This window comes from Pristis pectinata, chromosome 11, assembly GCF_009764475.1.
Source record: "Pristis pectinata isolate sPriPec2 chromosome 11, sPriPec2.1.pri, whole genome shotgun sequence".
Lineage (NCBI taxonomy): Eukaryota > Metazoa > Chordata > Chondrichthyes > Rhinopristiformes > Pristidae > Pristis > Pristis pectinata.
Genome location: NC_067415.1, coordinates 13,074,147 through 13,091,503, shown reverse-complemented (window position 1 = coordinate 13,091,503; position 17,357 = coordinate 13,074,147). Strand labels below are relative to the sequence as shown.

General features: G+C 38.9%; 1 protein-coding gene across 2 annotated transcripts in view; it reads left to right on the top strand.

The window, feature by feature from the left end:
- jade3 (jade family PHD finger 3) overlaps nucleotides 1–14,258 on the top strand; it is a 40,190-nt gene extending 25,932 nt beyond the window's left edge. For both annotated transcript variants that reach the window (XM_052026491.1, XM_052026490.1), the window contains 5 exons: nucleotides 1,861–2,028; nucleotides 5,168–5,284; nucleotides 6,001–6,477; nucleotides 6,598–6,715; nucleotides 9,309–14,258. In XM_052026491.1, the coding sequence (XP_051882451.1) occupies nucleotides 1,861–2,028; nucleotides 5,168–5,284; nucleotides 6,001–6,477; nucleotides 6,598–6,715; nucleotides 9,309–10,237 (1,809 nt within the window). In that variant the 3' untranslated portion in view covers nucleotides 10,238–14,258. The remainder of the gene's footprint in view (nucleotides 1–1,860; nucleotides 2,029–5,167; nucleotides 5,285–6,000; nucleotides 6,478–6,597; nucleotides 6,716–9,308) is intronic.
- Nucleotides 14,259–17,357: the final 3,099 nt, after the last annotated feature.

Sequence of the window (17,357 nt, the reverse complement as noted above, 5' to 3'; positions counted from 1 at the left end):
CCTCCCCGCCAGGATATTGGTCCCCCTGGGATTAAAGTGCAACCCGTCCATACCTGCCCCAAAAGAGGCCCCAATGATCCAGAAATCTGAATCCCTGCCCCTTACTCCAATCCCTCAGTCACGCATTTAACCTCCACCTCATTCTTTTCCTATACTCACTGTCGCGTGGCACAGGCAGTAATCCTGAAATTACTACCTTTTGAGGTCCTGCTTCTCAACTTCCTTCCTAACTCACTATAGTCTTTTTTTTCAGGACCTCATCCCTTTTCCTACCTATGTAGTTGATGCCAAATATGTACCACAGCTTCTGGCTGTTCTCCCTCCCTCCCTCTGCAGGATATCTTAGATGTGATCGGAACCAGCTCAGACCCTGGCACCTGGGAGGCAAATTACCTTCCGAGTTTCTTTCCTGTGTCCACAGAATTGCCTGTCTGCCCCCTAACTATAGAGTCCCCTATCTAATGCCCTCCTCTCTCCTTTCCTTTCCTTTCCTTCCCTACCCTTCTGAGCCACAGGGCCAGACTCTGTGCCAGAGACACTGCCACTGTTGCTTCCCCCAGGTAGGCTGTCTCCCCTAACAGTTAATCAAGCAGGAGTACTTATTGTCAAGGGGTATAGCCACAGGGGTACTCTCTAGTACCTGACTCTTCCCCTTTCCCCCTCCTGACTGTGACCCACTTGCCTGACTCCCATCGCCCCAGTGTAACTACCTGCCTATAACTCCCTGCTTATAACTCCTTTCTATCACCTCATTCTCCCTGACCATACGAAGGTGATCGAGCTGCATCTCCAGTTCCCTGACACGGTCCCTCAGGAGCTGCAGTTCGACATACCTGATGCAGATGTGGTTGTCCTGGAGGCTAGGAGACTCCAGGACCTCCCACGTCTGACACCAAGCACAGAAAACCACACTCGTGCTACTTCCTTTCCTCAAATCACCTACCTCTCCTCGCCCCTTTACCGCCTAAGCCCGTTGAGCCAAAGCCCAATCACTCTGCTGCCCGCTGGATATGGCAGTCTGCTTTTTAAACTGCCTGTGTGCTACCTGCTGACGTCACGCATCTGCGCAGTCCTGCCCCACTATTCCCAATGAGAATTTAAAAAAAACTAGCTGTTCCAACGTCCTGAAGCCTGCCAAAACGAAACCTCAAGTTTTATTTTTATTCGCTTTTTAAACTTTAATTCAAGTGGTTTTGATTAGTACTTAATATCCAGGAGAGAACCAGGGTTCAAAACTATAGTTGCAATGTATTTTTTAACTTGGCTGTCCTTTGAAATCTTTCTAAATTTGTGAGCTCCAAGCACATTCATCTTTTAACCAATAGTAAAACTGTAACTGTATCTGTTGACTAGCGATGCAAAGCTGCAGTGTTTTTGCACTCAAGTTCATTTGGAGTGATTAACCTAAATCCTGAACAGGTCTCCTGTTTAACATTCAACAGGAGCATCGGGCTTTCATTTATAGTACCATTGAGGGGAACTTTTTCCTGTGATGTGCATTCACAGGAAAGTGTGTTTCCTGTGAATGCACTTCACAGAAAAAGTGCATTGGGCGTTGAAACACAAGGCTATTAGAACAGATGACCTGATGTTAGGTTGAAGAGCGATAAGATAAAGATAAGAGCGAGAGGAAGAGACAAGAATAGTAGGAGTGAAATACCAGAGATTGGGAACTTGACAGCTGAAAGTATAGCCACCATTGTTGGAACATTTGAAAATCAGGAATGTATTAGAGGCCAGAACTGGCAGAGACTTCTGTATTTTAAGTTGATAATTGATGTAATATCCAGCTCATGAAAACTATAAATATTTAAGTTGATTTTTATCCACTTCTTAAAAAAAATTTTCCATTACATTTAGGCTTGCTATGGGATTCTAAAAGTGCCTGAAGGTAGCTGGTTGTGTCGCACTTGTGTCCTTGGAATTTATCCACAGTGTCTTTTGTGTCCAAAGCAAGGTGGAGCAATGAAAGCCACACGGGCTGGAACCAAGTGGGCACATGTTAGCTGTGCCTTGTGGATACCTGAGGTAAATGGAAATTTGAAAGCATTTTGATGGAAATCCCTGTTTGTTGCTGCCTGAAATATCAAAGTGATTGTTTCAAAGGACAAAATAAGTTATGAAAACTCACGAGATCAAGGGATATGTTAATGCAGGATGGTTTGAAAAATGAAGTAATATAACTTGTTTCACAGTAGACTTGTTCCTCATTTCCTTGAACTGGAATTTATTTAGTTTCCAAAAGTAACAAAATGCACTCATCCAGAAATTCAGTTTTTTCTAGTGCAAGTTTTTAACATGTTATGTGATTGACTTCTAACATAATATCAATCAGTAAATGCATTTGTGATCATATAGCATGCAGAGTTGTTTCTCTGCTTATGCATGTGGTGTGAACAGATTATACCGATCCATGTGAAATCCCCAACTAGTTGCTCCCTGTGAAACTGAATTGTGCAATTAAATAGCCTTTTGTGTCAGGGCAAGCCCTATCCCTCTGCTATTTAAAGGGATAATCTATTATTTGTAGATTCATTGACCCACACTCAACAATTCAGAAACAGCTTCTTCACCTCTGCCATCAGATTTTTGAACAGTCCATGAATGCTACCTCGTTATTCCTTTTTGCACTATTTATTTTTATAATAGACAATTTTATCTCTGCACTGTACTGCTGCCACAAAATAACAAATCTCACATCATCTAAGTCAGTGATAATTAATCTGATTCTGACGATTGCATGTTGAGTTGAAGGAGAGCATTGGATGACATTGAAGTGTTTCTTGGAGCCAGGGAGAATGTTGCTATCGAGGGACGTTTTTGCTCTTGCTTATAATGGATGCTTTAGTAGCACCACCAGGAGCAGAAGGGCTGAAAGCAAAGTTGAAAACAGAAGTGAGTTAGAATGGATCTTGTTGGGGGGGGGGGGTGCTCCTCAGCTTTGCAGCAGCCTTGTTTCTTCCTACCTCCATCTATAGAGGAAGAGTGCATCTGGACGCTAAGATTTCCTGAGGGTTTTTTTTTGAGATCTGTCACCTTCTACAGCACAGATTCAGCCAAGCACATTTGCCAAGACTGCTCTAGGTACAAAAGTGAGGGTCATTATTCTGCAGAGCTCCTGGATTATATCCAGGCTGTGGCAGCTGATGGATGTCTCATTTTCACCTTGCTACTGCATGAAGAATTCATGGACACTCTGCATTCAGGGCAAAGGAAGTCATCTCTTCCTTGAACGTAGACCAGGAGCATCATGGGCAAGAAATTTGCCAGGATTGAGGGTGTTAGAAATTTACGATGTGGGCTCCAAGTCTCCGAGCTACCATGGTCTGTTTAAGTAAGTATCTAAAATGAGAGAGTATGGGTATGGTGCGAGGAAGAGGTATATAAAAGGAGAACCTTTTGGTTCATCTAGACTGAAGGTAGAAAGTTTGTAATTGGAGGTTGGAATGTGAGGAGGATTGTAGAGAATCCTCGGTCATCCCTGATCCACTCCTGGTCAATGGTATTGGCAATTGAGTTATGATGCTCATTACACTCTTCTGTTCTTTTTTTTAAAAAAGAATTTGGTCTTTGGGTATGATTAGGGATCCCTTCCATCCTGTTGCATTCAGTGGTTGTGAGCTAGTTCCCTCTGCAAGAGAAGGGGAGGTATTTTGTTGGAATGTTTGTGTATGATGACATTGAATAGCTATAAACACATAAGGTATGCTTATGAGTGTTGTAGAGGTGGTGAGTGTGTGAGTGACCGTCCATGTGTTGGCAGATGTGATTTGTTGCTGTTTCCATAGATCTTGACTACCGGTACCAAGTCCTCTGGGCACCACTGCAGGTGTTAATCTCTCTGACCACCACCTGACAATGGTGTGTTGAAACTTTTTGAAGGTGTCCCATCTTCTCCCCCATGGATGTCCCAGTCTCTGTGTGCAGTAGTACCTGCTCCCAAGCTCCACGGTGACTTGTAGGGGTGAACACCATATTTTTTTTAAAGAAGGGGAGGATGTGAAATCAGTTAGTCATAGTTCTATTCTGTTTCCAGCAGGGGTTTTGAGTCTTTGAAATTATTCGTACTGTAAAGTGCTTGAAATGCAAGCAGGGAATTTGCATGAAGGGCACGAAAGCAAACCTTACTGTGGCTTTTTAGCTCGTCTTTTAATGGGCTAATGAGTTTCTAGACCACTGTGTTCTCGTATCTTTTATTCTGAACTAGTCTTCCAATCCATTTTTGCTACTGCAGCCTGGTTATCCTGTCAGAAGGGCTAATTGAAGAATAGAAAAAGAACACACCTGGGCTTCCTCTGCTCCATTCTGATTTCCTGACACCAAAAAGCATGGACTTAATTCCACTCACTGCTTGGTTGAATTTTAAAAGAAGTCTACCTCCTATTTAAACCTGAATCAAGGATCATTTGGGAATAAATCATAGTTGATAGTTAAATGCTATCTGTTTAGGATGAAAGATTTGACCCTTTGGGTACCTTGCAGATTTTTTGATTTGCGCTGATGAGCTGGAGACACTCATTTCAGCTAATATTTTAAACCGCTGCAGAATGAGGGAGACTGCTGTTGTGGAGAATTTGTGATTAATAAATGTAATTACTAGATCGGTGGATATTTTAAGGGAGAAAGTTAATCCAGTTGTGATTATTATTTAATGATTATGAATTTGTACTTAAGTGTTATTCTTATATTTTGTAAAATATAAAACATCAAATACACATTTCATGAGTAATATTATATCACCTGTGTATGTTAAATATTATGTAACTACGGAAGCATTTCTGTAGTTTGTTTCACTTAATTGGAATAGCAGACATACTGTTATTTTGCAAGTTGTTCTTGTTGACTCTTAAATGTTTACAGGTGTTTACTTAAAAATGAATTCCATTATGAGGATTCAAATCCAATAAGCAGTTTCGCTTTGTAGAAGAACATTATTGCCTGCTGTATTCTTTCAGTAATTTAAGAGGTTTCCTTACTGGGAATTAGTACAGTACAATATTGGCAAGTGTGCATGCATGCCATTCCCAGTGATTTAAGTTGTTCCAGTTAAGAGACTAAGGTACTGATTCATTGATTCAGTTTGAGCCCTAGCAAATCATAATTAGCCATTTGACATTAGTTTTGTTTCAAACTGAAAAATGTTGTAATTTCTTTTTATTGTGACTAGGTCAGTATTGCCTGCCCAGAAAGAATGGAACCAATCACAAAGGTGTCTCACATTCCACCAAGCCGATGGTCATTAGTCTGTAGCCTCTGCAAATTGAAGACCGGCGCTTGCATTCAGGTATGCTTCTCCCAGGAAGCTGGTTAAGGGGTGGGTAAATAACAGATGTGATTGATTCTAGGTGAAATGAGATTTCCTTTCTGCCCTTGTATGCTTGTGTTTGAATACTCATATCAGGCTGTTGCAACATTCATTTAATTACTTTAACTGAGGTGTATCTGAATTTCTCTCAATACTTGGAACAGAGATAATGAGAAGGCACAACATGGTTTACTCTTGTCAAGACTTCCTTAGCCCATTCATAAAATGTTAGCATTGTAGAACGACGTACATTGAAGTGATTCTACATGTTGGGTCAGTTCTTGTGGCATAACTTTGCCCTGTTCGTACACTCTGATTTAGAGACTCAAATATACCTGAGGGAGATTCTCACTGGACCTGTTTAAATGCTAGCTGCACCAGAAAGATTTCAGTCCTTTGTACAGTAAACAGTAATTTAAAGTTGGAAGATGCCTTCTCTTTCAGTGTAACAATTTTGTAAATTCTGTATAATTTTAAGTAATTAAAAAATTAACATTGTCATGATTTGAAGTGCTGCTGCAGGACTAAAACGTAGAAATTATGTATAAACAAAGCTCTTGTGAGTGAATGGACTCTACACATGGAATTGGGAAAACAAAAATTGTTTCACTTAAATACTCAGCTGGTCAATATATTTATCACAAGTTTTGAGTTTTTCATTCATTTGTTATGTGTTTTCATGCTTTAATCCTCAGTGCTCAGTGAAGAGCTGCATCACAGCCTTTCACGTAACTTGTGCTTTTGAACACAGTCTGGAGATGAAGACTATCCTGGATGACGGTGATGAGGTGAAGTTCAAGTCCTACTGCCTCAAACATAGTAAAAACAGGCAGAATCAAGAAGGTGACTGTGAGCAAAGTGCAAAGATCAGTGAGCAAAAGCAGAAGCAGACTGAAACAGAGAAGAAAGGCCTGCGTGCACAGAAACTTCAGGAGCTAGAGGAAGAATTTTATACCTTAGTGAGGGTTGCTGATGTAGCTGGTGAACTGCATTTCTCTGAGCAGGTGGTGGAATATATTTTTGAGTATTGGAAACTGAAAAGGAAAAGCAACTTCAGTAAACCATTACTACCTCCAAAGGAAGATGAAGAAAATTGCTTGGGCCAGCAAAAGGAAGACCGAATCCATTCCAGAATGAAGATGTTCATGCATCTACGGCAAGACTTAGAAAGGGTTCGAATTCTTGCATTTTTTTTATATTGCATGTCTGTAAAAAAAAAAGAGAGACAATAATTTGGGGTTTACAAATACTAAAAAAATACTTAAACTGGTGTCCCTGTCTATTCCCTTTAGGTGAGGAATCTTTGTTACATGGTTAGCAGAAGAGAGAAACTGAAATTGTCACAGAGTAAAGTGCAAGAACAACTTTTCAATTTGCATATTCAAGTCCTGAATCAGCACACTGCTGCAGGTAAATATATACCAGTACTTCTCGTGCATTCTTATTCTTCCTGGTTGCTGTTGCAGTGCAGAGATTTGTGTTGCTTAGAATGAGATTGCAGGCTAGGCAGTGTTTAAATATTTTTTTCCCAAGAGTAGTAAAACTTGCAGTGCACTGTCAGAACACAAGACCAAAATTCTGCAATTGCTGGAAATCTGAACTGAAAACTAAAAATACACAGCAGGATAAGCAATATTTGTGGAGAAAGAACCCAGTTGTCATTTTGGTTTCATTTGAACTGGGAAAAGTTGGAAATAAGAGATGTTCAAATTAGATAAAATGACGAGGGGGCCCACACTCTAAGAGATGGTTAACATCTTTAAAAGAGACCTGGCTGAGTAGAATTTTTAGAAAAATTGAGAATAGCACAGCTTGATTTTTTTTGTGTTTTTTTTAAAGATGTTTCTTAAACTAAGGGATGAACTGATGGGACAAATCCTTTATGGAATTATTAAATTAAGACACTGCAGTGAGTGGGTTGTTGTCACTGACGAGGCTGGTGCTTTCTTTCATCATAATTCTATCTTGTGACTTTTTTCAGTTCGTTTTAACGCAAACATTTTAAAGAAGATTTTTGTTTTCATCCATACTTCAGATTAGATCCATATCTCTGTTGTATAATTGAAGCAATTTTGCTTTAAGGCAGCATTTCCCTCATTGTCTATGTATTTACTACTTTGCATCCTCCTGTTAATTTGATTATTATCTTCAAATTTCCACAAGCTATGAATCTCTTTTTCATCTTGATTTCAAATTTACTTAACTTTCCACTTTCTCCCCGTTTTTTTTTCTTCAGAATTTAAATTTCCAAGTTTTTACAGCATTTCCTTCCATCATACAACCATTGTACTTATTGAACATTTGCTGCTTCATCAACAAAAAAAATCTATATTTTGTTCACTGCTTTGACAGGTTGTTCCATTGACTGACAGCATTTCAAAAGACTTCAAATGTATATGTACAGAAACCAAATCAATACTCTTGTATATTTAAGCCTTCATTCTAAGTGCAATGAAAAAGTACTGGTCAAAGGCAGATTAGTAAGTTTTCTTTTTATATAGAGCTCTTGGAAGAAATGTTGAGTGCGTTGCATCATGCTAGACTCAGTCTAGGGATGCTTGTTTGATAAATCTGGCAAATGTGAGCTGTTTTGGCTGGGTCTCCTAATGTTTCATTAGTTCCCGGAGAAATTGAACCTGACGCAAAGGCAAAGCTGGATTAAGCACACCCTGAAGAACAATGTCCCTGCATTAGCTGTATGTTTATGATTATGCATTGGAACTGTTAAGTCATTTGCAGATGAGGCTGGCCAATGTACACTTTTCAAACCTGCTCGCACCCTCAGCCCTTAGTATATACCAAGCTTGAATGTATGTTAGTATGTGTTTTATTGGAATCTGGCTTTTGAGAAACAAGCTATGTATTTGTACTGCTGAAGGCCCATAGTCTGTCACACATCTGAGAAGAAAACATGGAATATTATAAAATATTTGCTGGGGCTACTTATGAGATCAGATATATCCCATGTGGGAGTACTTTCAGCGTGAGATTGCAGTGGTTCAAAGGTTACCATTTTTTTTTGATAATTAGGGCTGACCAATAAGTGTTGCCATTACAGTGGTATCCACATTCTGAATAAATCAGACTCTTGAATGGACCTCTAATACACCAAAGATGAACTCTTAATCTCCCAGTCTATCTCATTGTGGCCCTTACACTTTATTTGTTTACCTACACTTCACTTTCTCCATAGCTGCAACACTATTCTGCAGTGCTTCTTTCTTTTCACTACCATGATGTACTTGTGTATGCCGTGATATGACTGGGTGGCACACAAAGAAAAGCTTTTTACTGTATCTTAGTACATGTGATGACGATAGACCAATATCATCACCAAAAACGATGCACACAGAACAGAACTTTGAATGAAGTGATGGCTGTCACCCAGGACGTTGACAGCACAAAAATAAAGCAGTTTTATGCAGTGCCTTAAATCTTTTATTCAGCATAAATTTTCATAGTCAAAAATGTCAGTTAATTGTACCCTATCTTTTGTAAAATATCTTTGTTTACTGTTGTAAGGTTTTTCTCTCTTCCTGTTCCTGTCCCCATCTACCAACACCATTTGTCGCCCAGTTAGCAAGTGACTTTCTCACGGTTCTTCAATGTTGCCTTGATCCTTAGGGAGTAGTCAACTTTTGTTCAACTCCCAATCAGCATTTGGTACCTCCTCTCAATGGTTTAACCAAAAGTAGCTTGGAAACCTTGGGTATAATGCATCATTCCATTTTAGATTGGAAACCAGTATTCAGCATTTCTATATACTAAATGCAGCAATCTTTTAATACTGAGGTAATTTTTGCATAATTATTCTTGTATGTTTGTTTTATAATAGATGGAGATAAGTTAATATTCCACTAGCTCTAGATTGCTTACTTATTTCTACCATGTTCCTTAGTCACTAATCTTATTTGTTTCTGTGCTTTGGGAGGAAGGCAAAGGGGGTGGATTTGCTGTGTTTGTGAAACTAGCTTCAAGTTTCAATGTATTTTCTCATTTCAAGGGATGCCTTTGCCATTCCCACGGGAAGGACTAATGTTCCATGATCCTCCAAGAATCACGATAAAGCTGAAAGCAACTCCAAAACCTTCACGAAGTGTCAACAGTAGTTCTGCCACTGCTGTCAATGGTCCACTGTCCCTCAACATTGAAAGTAGTTTGTACAGTAAAAACAATGTGCCAACACCACAAGGCTCCAGAACTAGTGAAAAGAAGTTACAGTCTCATCACTGGCTTAAACACGAGGAAAGAAGTAATGGACTATTGCTGACAGGCAGCCACCACAGACAGGATCTTCAGGCAGGTAGTTCTTTACTATCTGCTGAATGTCATGTGGAGCAGGCATCTGGCAAGCCATCAGCACTTCACATACCACTACGTGGACAATCAGCTAATGCCAACGGAAAGACTCGAGACAGCAATAATCCAGGGTTACTTAAATCAAATGGCTTATCAGGCAGGTCGGGCATTGTAATTCAGAGAGACTGTTCCAGTCAAACCTATGATAAGGTGACAACTCTTACAAATCATTTTGCCAACCAGGGCACTTTCAGAAAATCAAAATTGGGAGAATTTGGTCAGTCTTGTAAAGACAGATTGGACAGTTTAGTGAGGACTTCAGAAGACTTCCGAAACTGTGAAAAGCCTTTACGAAGGTCATCCGCTAAAGATCGCCTGTGGAGCAAGCAGCTTTCTGAGCATCAAACAACAGCAGCCTACCAGGATAACGACGGGTATTGTCCTGATGTTGAGTTGAGCGACTCTGAGACGGAAGCTGACATTAGACAAGAAAGGAACAGGCTACGGAAAAGAAACTCTGATGAAGAAAGCCCTGGCCAAGACTATGGGAGAGATTCTCGGTCACAGCAGCATAACAAGGAAAGCAGAACTAGGTTAAACATGCTTTGCCACATCAGTTCAGTGCAGAGGTGATCAATACTTGAATCAATGAGGATTTTGTGCATATGTAATTGAGCCAATACTAGTCCATTTTTTTTAATGTTCTGTATGGGAAGGAAGTTTTGAAATAACTGCAAATTGCACTCAATGACCTGGCCCATGAACAGATGAATGACAATTGTGTTTTTCTCAAGGTTTTTAAAGATGCAAGTTTTCTTTAATTGAATGCCTTATAGTGGTCTGGGGCATTCTAACTAACCTATTAAGGAACCTTTTAATTATTTTTCCTGATGACTGGCATTGTTTGATTTGCAGCATGTTTTCAGATGCAACAGGCTGTACTAAGAGTTTTTTTTATAATCTCGTGGGGGGGAGAAAAATGATTGTGCTAATATTTGCTTCCAAAAAAGTGTAAAGGTTTTCCTAAAAACTGAAAGCACTTGGCTCAGTCTTGCAATTATAAATTGCATAGGAAGTATGTGTATTCATGAAAGGTTCTGCATTACCATCCAGTCTTTTTTTTTAATTATTGTGCTGTATAAAGTCTTTTACTGCCTTTTAGACCAATCTGAATTCTGATTTTTTTTTAAGTCTTAAACTGCTTTTTCTCATTCGTCTTCTACATCCTGGGCCTCTTCCATTGATGAGTTGCACTGCAATTTCACACCCCTCTCCTCATTCTTGTTCTGGCCAGCTCTGAAGTTGCCTAATCTTTTTGCTAGTTACAACCAATTACAAATTTCAACCTTCAGTAACTTAAAATGACATCGTATGTTCTCATTAAAATCTTCTGTCAAAGTTGAGTTTCTGTAGCTCAATTGTCTCAGACCAACAAAGCAGTTGCAATCAATTGCTGCCTTGTCTAGGAAGTCTCAAAGGTGAGAGGGAGGAAGTGAAAGCATTGATTTCTGCCATGGAAAGGAAGCACACAGGTTTTGTTTTAAAACACAGGAAAAGATTTAGGGTGCCTTTGCATTGGAGAGGATTATGGTAATGCATTACATCTGTATCACATCCAACCTAAGACACAATGGTTGTGCACATAATTCCTGCTGCCATTTTTCTTGAGTTAACTACATGGAACATTTACCTCAAATTTGCAGCTTTTTTCCAGTGTTGGCTCTCGGAGTCTTTAATCTTGTGATTTATTAGTATGTCCACAGCTTTTTATGTATTGTTCATTACTTTTGTTTTTTTTAAACACTGCATCATCAAGAATATGTCTTACCTTACATGCTCTTTTAAGTGTAACCAGGGAGAACAAGATTTTCCAACACCCCATTCTTCTGCCCTCAGTATTTGTATTGGACTTGTACAACCAGAAGTTCAAAGTTCACCAAAAACAGTATATGATGGGATAACACAATAACAAATACATTTAATAGTTTTAATATTGATGTTAGAAAATGCTGATTTAGTTCTACTATTTAAGCACTAAACTACAGTGAATTTGCACAAGCTATTTAATCCAGAAGTGATGAATCTTTCTCCTTTTCCCCTCTCCCTCACAACCACCATTATCTTGTCTCCATTACTGTGTTAGATTGACTTTATTTCAATTTGGGAAGGCAATTTAACATCATATGTTCATTCCATATGGTTGTTGTCTAGCTCTAGTCATAACATCATAAATTGTAGCAGGAGTGGGGCAGATGGTTTCTTTTGGCCTGGGAGCTGTTCAGCAAGATCATGGCCAACCCACTACCTCAACTCCACTTTCCCACTCTACTCCCTTGATCCCCATCTCCTTTGGTTTCTTTAGTGTCTACAAAATCCATTGATCTCAACTTGAAACATACCCAATGACTGAGATCTACAGCCCTCTGGGATTAAAAAAAAAATTCTAACAACTTACAATGCTCTGATTTAAAGAAGTGCTTCCCTTTTTGCAGTCCTAAATGGCTGACCTTATCTTCGGATGGTGCTTCCATATTCAAAGCTCTCATCCTGAGGAAACAACCAGTTAACTTCTGCCCCATCAGATTCAATGACCTTACCTCTTACTTTCCCAAACTCTAAGTGCAAGGTCTTTCTTCTTTATCTCCTCCTTGTATGACAATGCCCTCATCACAAGAATCAGTAGTGAATCAGCACAGCACTGCCCCAAGTTAGGTGTATCCTCCTTCAGGGTTAGAACAAAGCTATACATGACCTCACCAAAGCCCTATACCAATTCTCAATTTTTTTCTGTATATGCTTGTACTCCAACCCTCTTGTTGTTGAGGCTAGGTTGCTACTTGCTTCACTAAATGTTCTCAGTACCTGCATGTTTTAACTTACTAGCCCTCCCAAATCTCTCTGTACACTAATTAGTTTCTAACTCCTAAATGTATTGATTTTTTTTCCATTCTGACAAAAGTCAATAACCTCAGCTTTTCAAAATTTATGTTCCATCTGTTCCTAGTTTGCCCAATCACTCAACCAGACTACAATCTTTAGGAGATTGAAAAGTAAGCTGTGAAGACAATTCAATATTGCTTTGTACTGTCAGGAAATTTGAATATATTGCACTCTGTCTTACCATTTTAGTCATTAATATAAATTATATATAGCACTAATCCCTGTGACACTCCACACACCTCACTGGTAAAAGTATCAGACTTGAAAATGACCCATTTATTCCTGCTGTTTTCTGTCCTTTTAATCAATCATCTGCCCATGTGAATATTTTACTCCCAAACCCATGTTCCCTTTGGCAGATTATCAAAATATTTTTGAAAGTCCAGATTAACATTCACTGGTTGCCCTGTTGGGTATACCCTTGTTGACTCTGCTAAAATCATTGACTTTCAAAGTGCCCTGCGACCACTTGCTTAATAATGGATTCCACTGTTTTCCCAATGACTTATGCCAGTTCAACTGATCTGTAATTCTCTACTTTTTTTTTGATTCCAATATCTAGAGAATTTTGGAAATTAACTATTAATGCCTACATTATGTCTGCAGCCACTTTTTAAACATGCTGTAATGTAGACCATTGGGTTAGGGGTTCAGATTTTAATTGCCTTAATTTCACCAGTGCTGTTTCTTTATTTATTAATCTTTACTAATGTTAATTACATTCAGGTCTCTGACTCTTATTAGACCCATGGTTCCCCACAATTACAGTGTATTCTTTGTGTCTTCTACTGCAAAGACTATATAAAATCAGCCTTTTCCTTTTTGTCTTTTATAATTTCTCCCACTTTCTCTAAGGGATCCATATTAATATTCTCTTCACTTTTATATACTCAAACTCTTTAAAGTCTTTTCATATTTCTTTAGTTTTATCTTTCCCCAGGTGTATAAATCATTGCACGGACTAAAGTGTTGTTAACACCTCCTTTAGTGTCCCTCCCCACTGGAGATTTCCAGTTTATTTTCATTGCACCTGTGCACACATGTATTGGTGCATATGACAATAAACTCGACTTTGACTTTGAAATCCTTCATCTTCAATTGATTTTCTTGCTTCATACACCAATCTGTTCATTTTTAAGTTTCATATTCTGAGAGAATTTTTAAGAAAAGATTCCAGAGCTGTGATTTGTATGCAAATGTCATGGACTAAAGAAGCAGTAGTTCCTTTTATATATTAGTGGGTTTTAGGTGCTCTCAGTAGCAGAAGCAGTTGTATAATCTTTGCTCCCCCTGCCTCTGGTGAATAATATGCATGAAACGTTTTGTGGTGCTACCATAATAAATTCTGCTGCAAGTTAACACCATAGAGCTCTTGGTGCTGTTTCTTGCCTTCAATTGAGGCTATTTCTTATTTTTGAAGAGAATTTGTCATCCTTCTCTAAAAACGAAGGAGTACTGTAAAATGTTAACACAAGTCATTCTAAGTGATTGGAGAAATGAAAGAAAGTGGGCTGTCCTCAATGTGTATGGTAGTTCACGTGTTCAGATTCGCTGTTAGTTCTCTTTAAAGTATGAATCTTTGTTACCTGAATTTTGTGTTATGTACTTCAGTTGTTTTATATATTGAAAATTCTGGAGTTTTGTCACTGACATTTTTTTCCAGGGCATCCTCTCTTTTACAGGTAGTTTTCTGATTAAAAATAGCAAAACAATGCGCAAAATGCTCTGTAGTCATTCTTTTGTGTATTCCAAGCATATTCGCATTGCATGTGTTGAAAATTCTTGAACACAAACACTAAAACAGCACTTGCATAGTTTATGGAGTATGTGTGGTAGAAGTTGGGTGTGGTTTAACCATGTTGCAAGTGTAAAGTAAATATAATTGGGGGGGGGGGGAGGGGTGCAATTTCAAGCAGCAACTTTCTGTGACTATTGTCAAAGTCGTGATAAAACCAAATTTGCACAAGTGGATCTCCTGACACCTGTGTGGAAACAGCCTCTGAGTTCATTACATAAGCCCCATGTTTACTTGCACTCCAGTTTCAGTAGCCCTGCACTAAATTGGTTGGTGCTTAGAGCCTTTTGGGAGTTTTCAGTGATTTTTTTTCCCCACCCCAAGGAGCTAGCTTGCTTTGTGATTTGATGACTGAGATAAAGAATAAACTCTGTAATCTTCTCTGCCTTGAATTTCATGATTTATTCTTCAAACAAAAAAGACAACTTTGTCAATATTCACTGTAGGATATGGCAAGTTAATAACCTAAACCATTGGTGGATCTGTGCAGAACTCAAGTTTCCTGGCTTAATTTTTTTAAGGCTGAGTACCTAATCTGAATAAATTTTGAAGTAATTTTTTCCCCCTATATTGTCTACATTCATTGACATCTAATCTGCAACAGGGGAAAAAATGTCAGTAACTGTTCTGTCATATTATTTCAGTTTAATGGCTTGGTAGTGGTCTCATTTGGAGTGAACAAGTCTGGAAGCTAACCAGGGCAAAAGCTTTCAGCCTTGGCTGGAATGCTTCCAAGTCTCAGTTGGGGATCCTTGTACATATATGTTGCTAGTTACTAACTTTCAGGCAATGACCACCAAAATAATACAAGTCAGTGATATTTAGTAGCAATGCCATTAATATTGTAGGAGCTATGATTGGGCAAAACAGTATCTGATCAGCAACCATACCATAGTTAAAACAAATGAAATAATTACAGTTTAAAAAAAAACACAAAGCCCTCAGTATATATTTTGGGGAAATTTCCAGTGTAAAAAAAAATTAACCCATTTAAGAAGATAGCAAGGAGATCTTTGGATTAAGTTCAGAAAGGAGCCTGGAAATAGTTCTGTTTTTCTTACTCATGCCTGGATAAAACTCATTGTGTTTTGAAGAGAAAAGCATTCTGTTTGGTTTGGTCTAAAACTTTATTTGAGTTGGTAAAATTGTCTATATCTGCATCGGTGAATGAAAGGTTCCCTCACTAAGGTGGTAGAGTTTGCTTCCAGTTGCATCTTAGAAGTTGCTAATTGCTCAAGACCAAGCGTGAAGCCTGGCATGGAACATTGCGAAAGGAGCAGTTTTAAAAGGTTTTATAAAATACAAGATTGGAGCAAAACCATGCAGAGGAAATATTTTTGAGGAATTGAATCATTCTGATTGTTTTGAAGACCTCTAAATATAGAAGCAACTGGTTTCTCCCACCCCCACCCCCCCAAGGGTCTCCGAGACAAATAATTAATAATCCGACAATCCCAGAAGGTAGTGATTATTGGAGCATGCATAAAAGTTGCTGTTCATTGATAATTTACATTGGAGAGACCCATCCTCAGTGGTTCAATAACTTATTCCTCCTCAGAGTATTCCATGAAGCATGCTCCTTACTGCCTTGACCTTCATCCTGATCCAAATCCTTGCCATTCTCAGCCACCTGCCCTTGGCTATGCTTGCTGGCATTATTAATTATTCCCTTGATAGTATCTCATTCAGACATCACCGTTCTGTACTCGCATCTACCACCACATTTCCTTTTATACAGTCCTTGAACATCTTTCAAAAATTCCCTAATGGGGGTGCAGAAGAAATTTCTATTTTTATAGTGTGTTTCATGACCTCCAGATATTCTAAAGCACTTTTTGGCCAAAGAAATTCTTTATGAATATCATCACTGTTGTAATTTTGGAAATATGGCAGCCAATTAACACAAGCTTCTACAGGCAACAATGTGATTGCTGTAATAATAATGATTGAAGGATTAAATATTGGTATCTGCACTTCACGACAGTAAAATATGGTCTTTAATGTCCACCAAACAAAGATTTGATCGAACACTTCAATCAGCAGATGCCACGGTTCATTATTCCCTCAGTGCTGTGCTGGAGTGCCAAGCCAGTTTTTGCCTTAAATCACAAGGGTAGGACTTGGATTTCAACTCACAGGTGAGAGACACTTGCTAACCACACTGTCTGGATCCCTTCAGTCTGCATTCTTTGCCAATCATAGCACCATCTCTCCGAGAGTAGACTCCCTCATTTTGCTCAGCCTGCCAGCGACTTAGTGGTTACTTATCGCCTCTTCTTGGCACTGTCTTCTTCAGTTCCTGTTCCCACACATTTTGACAATTATTTCTAGATCAACAAAGATGTGCCCCAGGATTGCAAACTTAACTCAGTCTTGTTCATTACTTAGACAAGAAATAGTTTGACGTGTACGTGGAAGACACCTCTAGCTTTGCCAATGCTATGTCCTGAGCTGCAAAAGCATATTAGTGACTCTTGTTGACTAAAATTTTCCCAAACTAAAATTCTTCATTTTATTGAACAAAAGAATTTTCTGAAATATTTGGTTGCTGGTCTATTATAACTAGAATGCGGAACAAACAGAGACTCGAGAGATGGCAGCTGCTGGAATCACCTCTGGCTCCTGTCTCACTACCCCCATTTCCGCTCTTCCGTCTCAGTCCTGATGTGGGGTTTTGATCTGAAACGTTGATAGTTCCAACCCTGCCACCGCACACACACACACTGCTGAGTTCTTCCAACAGATTGTTGCTGTATCTGAATAAGTTGGGGTGATATCTCTGTAGCAGCACTGGCATCTGGAGGCTAGTTAGGTTACTGCAAGTGTAATTGCATAGTGGTAGAATGATAAGTTCAACAATAGTGAAAAACCTCACTAAGTGTGTTTTGTCTCTCTTTATAGTTTTTCTTTCCAGTCACACAAATATGTTTTTAAGGCAAGCTCTGTTGGGATATTCAGTATGTGTATCATGTGATGTGCACTAAATTATACAGTCCAGGAAAGTCCCAGTTCAAAAAC